Below are 2,761 nucleotides of genomic sequence, written 5' to 3' on the forward strand. Positions count from 1 at the left end.
CAAATATTGTTAATAGAAATAAAATCTTTAAAATTAGGACTAGTAGCCGTTGACCCTTTAAATTAGCTTGATCCAGAAGCAACTGACCATAATGTTCCAAAAATGACCATAAATCCCAACCATCCGATTCAAATTAGAATAAACTGAAATTAATCTAAAAATGAAAAAAAAAAAAATTAATCAAAGGGCATTAGATGGCCGAGATAAAAAAAAAGGGCATGAGATGGAAAAGGAAGAGAAAATTAGGGGAAGCGACGCTATAAGCAGCCGACTCGGAGTTATAAGCTCTCATTTGATCACTCAAGTCCCCGTCACTATGGCCGAGAAGGAGGCTGCTCTTGCTGCCGTACCCTCTGATTCTGCCACCATGTACTCTATTTTCGTTCCTTTTGATCTAAGATCTTCTCTATCTACCAGATTTACGCAAAACCTAATCTTTTTTCTTTCTGATTAATAATTCTGCAGATTTGACAAGATCATCAACAAGGAAATACCGGCTACTGTGGTATTTGAGGACGATAAGGTGCTCCACTGGTTCTGTTTCTCTAGATGTTTTTATTTATTTATTTTTTGTTTTTTGTTTTTTTGTTTTTGCAGTATATTTTTCATCAATTTTAGGACGAGAACCTTTCATTTTAACTATGTGCATTTTGCTGAACAAGTTATTACTGTGACTTACAGTTTCAGATCACTAATGCTAATTAAGACAACAATTGCATTTGCCTGCTCTAAATCTTTTATTTGAGGCGAAATTTGTTCCACTACTACAGTTGGCCGAACCTTAACTTCATTTTCTTCCATAGTTTTGCTTGCGGACCAGTTTATTTATCCCTTTTTTTTTTGGTAGCTTATGGTGAACCAAAGGAATTCTGGTAGGTCATTGAGGCTGGGTATAATAAAGATATAAACTGTTTGCCAGCATAAGATGAGATATATACTGTGTGTTCTTTATCATTCACACCTTTGTGTATAACTTTTAATTTAGTTTCCTCAGTGCTTGAGTGCTTGTTGCGTGTTATTCATCATAAAGCATTGTTCTGGGTTTTTATTTTGAACAGGTCCTTGCATTTAGGGACATTAGTCCCCAGGCTCCAACACACATTTTGATCATTCCCAAAGTTAGAGATGGCTTAACTGGATTATCGAAGGTACTTATTAGTGACTTTCTTTGTTTGCCAGCCCCCTTTTTTGTGTTTTGTTTTAATATTTGTATTAAGAATAACACTTTGTCTTAAAATAGAGGGTATATCAAGATTGAGAACAATGGAGGTCCTCATGCTTTTATTCCAATTACACTATTTGCATTTCTGTTGCACATAAATTTTGGACAATATTTTATATATATAGTTACATGTGCACCGGCTTTTGGTTTTTGAACTAGAAAGCCATTGAATGGGTTGTTATGGATGCCTACACCTGATGTGTAAATGCATGTAGTTGTCAATATTTGTTTATTAGAATAACTTGGATGCCATAGAACTCAAAAGCCATAGAATAATAGCAAAAAAGTATCTGGGGAGCTAATGCTTGTAGTTAGTCATTTAATCATGTATTGTTTTAGTGTCCTGTTATAATTTAGGGTGTTAAATGTGAACTCAAAGTGTCCAGGCTCATTTCATTGCCTAATGTGTGAGAGATATAAGTTCTTTGAAGAAGGAAAAGGGGCATGATTTTAGGGAGATTTTTGTGCAGGCTGTATTTGTGGTGGTTTGGACGGGGAGCGATAAAATAATCTTTATCTGTGGGTGAGGAGCCGGATCAACTATGGGAGAGGGTTACTTTTTGGTGTTCGTCTCTTATCACTCTTTTCTGGTCATTTCTTATGAATAAAATGCAGCCGTAATTTGAAACTGTTTGTTTGTTTGTCTCAGTTGTTTGTTAGTGAAGTGGACTTCTTGTCCTATGTTTCTTTCTGCTTTAGAATTAGTATACCAAATGTGAGTAAACCTTTAAGACTAGTTTTGTAGTGCTGCCTCTCAAGTGATTGGGACTCCAAATGGTTTCTCTAATTGTAGCTTCAAATTAAGAGGAAAAGTGTGTGCTTTAACAAACTTTCCTTTGACCTACTATCCTTCTATTTTCTATTTCTTTTTAAATATAGATTTTTGTTTTCACTTCTAAATATTGATGCATATTCTTAATCAAGAGAAATTAATTAATGTGCGATAGTCCTTAAATTCCATATAGGGGCTGTGACTTTAGTTGTCTCGTACAATAAGTTGATTTGTGGATAAAGACATCTAGTCTTGCAATTAGATAGTCGTTGATAAAAAAAACAGTTCATGTTCTGTTTTCATTAACTGATTACACTTAGAGCGGGATATTAATTTTTTTTTTTTCCCAGGCTGAAGAGAGACACTGTGAGATTCTTGGTCAGCTTCTCTACACTGCCAAGCTTGTTGCTAAACAGGAAGGCCTGGAGGATGGGTTCAGGATTGTGATCAATGATGGGCCAAAAGGATGTGTGTATTCATTAATCACTCTTTTTTTTAATGGGTTCATTAATCACTTTAGGGAGCTTCTATTCATACCTCCAAAAACAGCATTTGGACCTCCCTAGTTAATGGACTTCCAACTTAGTTTTACAAAGAAAGAAAATGCTATTTACACCTCCATATTTTTACAAAAATGGCCATTATCCAATACATTCAATAAAAACCTTTCTTTTAGAAGATTCTACTTGTACCTCCTAAGTTGGTCATTACTCATTAGACCCCCAATCTTTGAACATTCCTCAATCACAAGGATCTCTCTCTCTCTC

The 2,761-nt window shown here is 35.1% G+C and overlaps 1 protein-coding gene across 2 annotated transcripts in view; it reads left to right on the forward strand.

Moving 5' to 3' along the window:
* The first annotated feature begins 200 nt into the window (after nucleotides 1–200).
* The window catches only part of LOC101310970 (14 kDa zinc-binding protein-like), a 3,386-nt gene continuing 825 nt past the window's right edge, over nucleotides 201–2,761 (forward strand). Inside the window, exons 1-4 of one of the 2 annotated variants that reach the window (XM_004294653.1) lie at nucleotides 201–369; nucleotides 466–523; nucleotides 1,059–1,148; nucleotides 2,345–2,462. In XM_004294653.1, the coding sequence (XP_004294701.1) occupies nucleotides 224–369; nucleotides 466–523; nucleotides 1,059–1,148; nucleotides 2,345–2,462 (412 nt within the window). In that variant the 5' untranslated portion in view covers nucleotides 201–223. Of the gene's footprint in view, nucleotides 370–465; nucleotides 524–1,058; nucleotides 1,149–2,344; nucleotides 2,585–2,761 lie in introns of those variants that run through there. The other variant, XM_004294652.1, reaches the window with a different exon arrangement.

Source organism: Fragaria vesca, linkage group LG3 (assembly GCF_000184155.1).
Source record: "Fragaria vesca subsp. vesca linkage group LG3, FraVesHawaii_1.0, whole genome shotgun sequence".
Classification (NCBI taxonomy): Eukaryota; Viridiplantae; Streptophyta; class Magnoliopsida; order Rosales; family Rosaceae; genus Fragaria; species Fragaria vesca.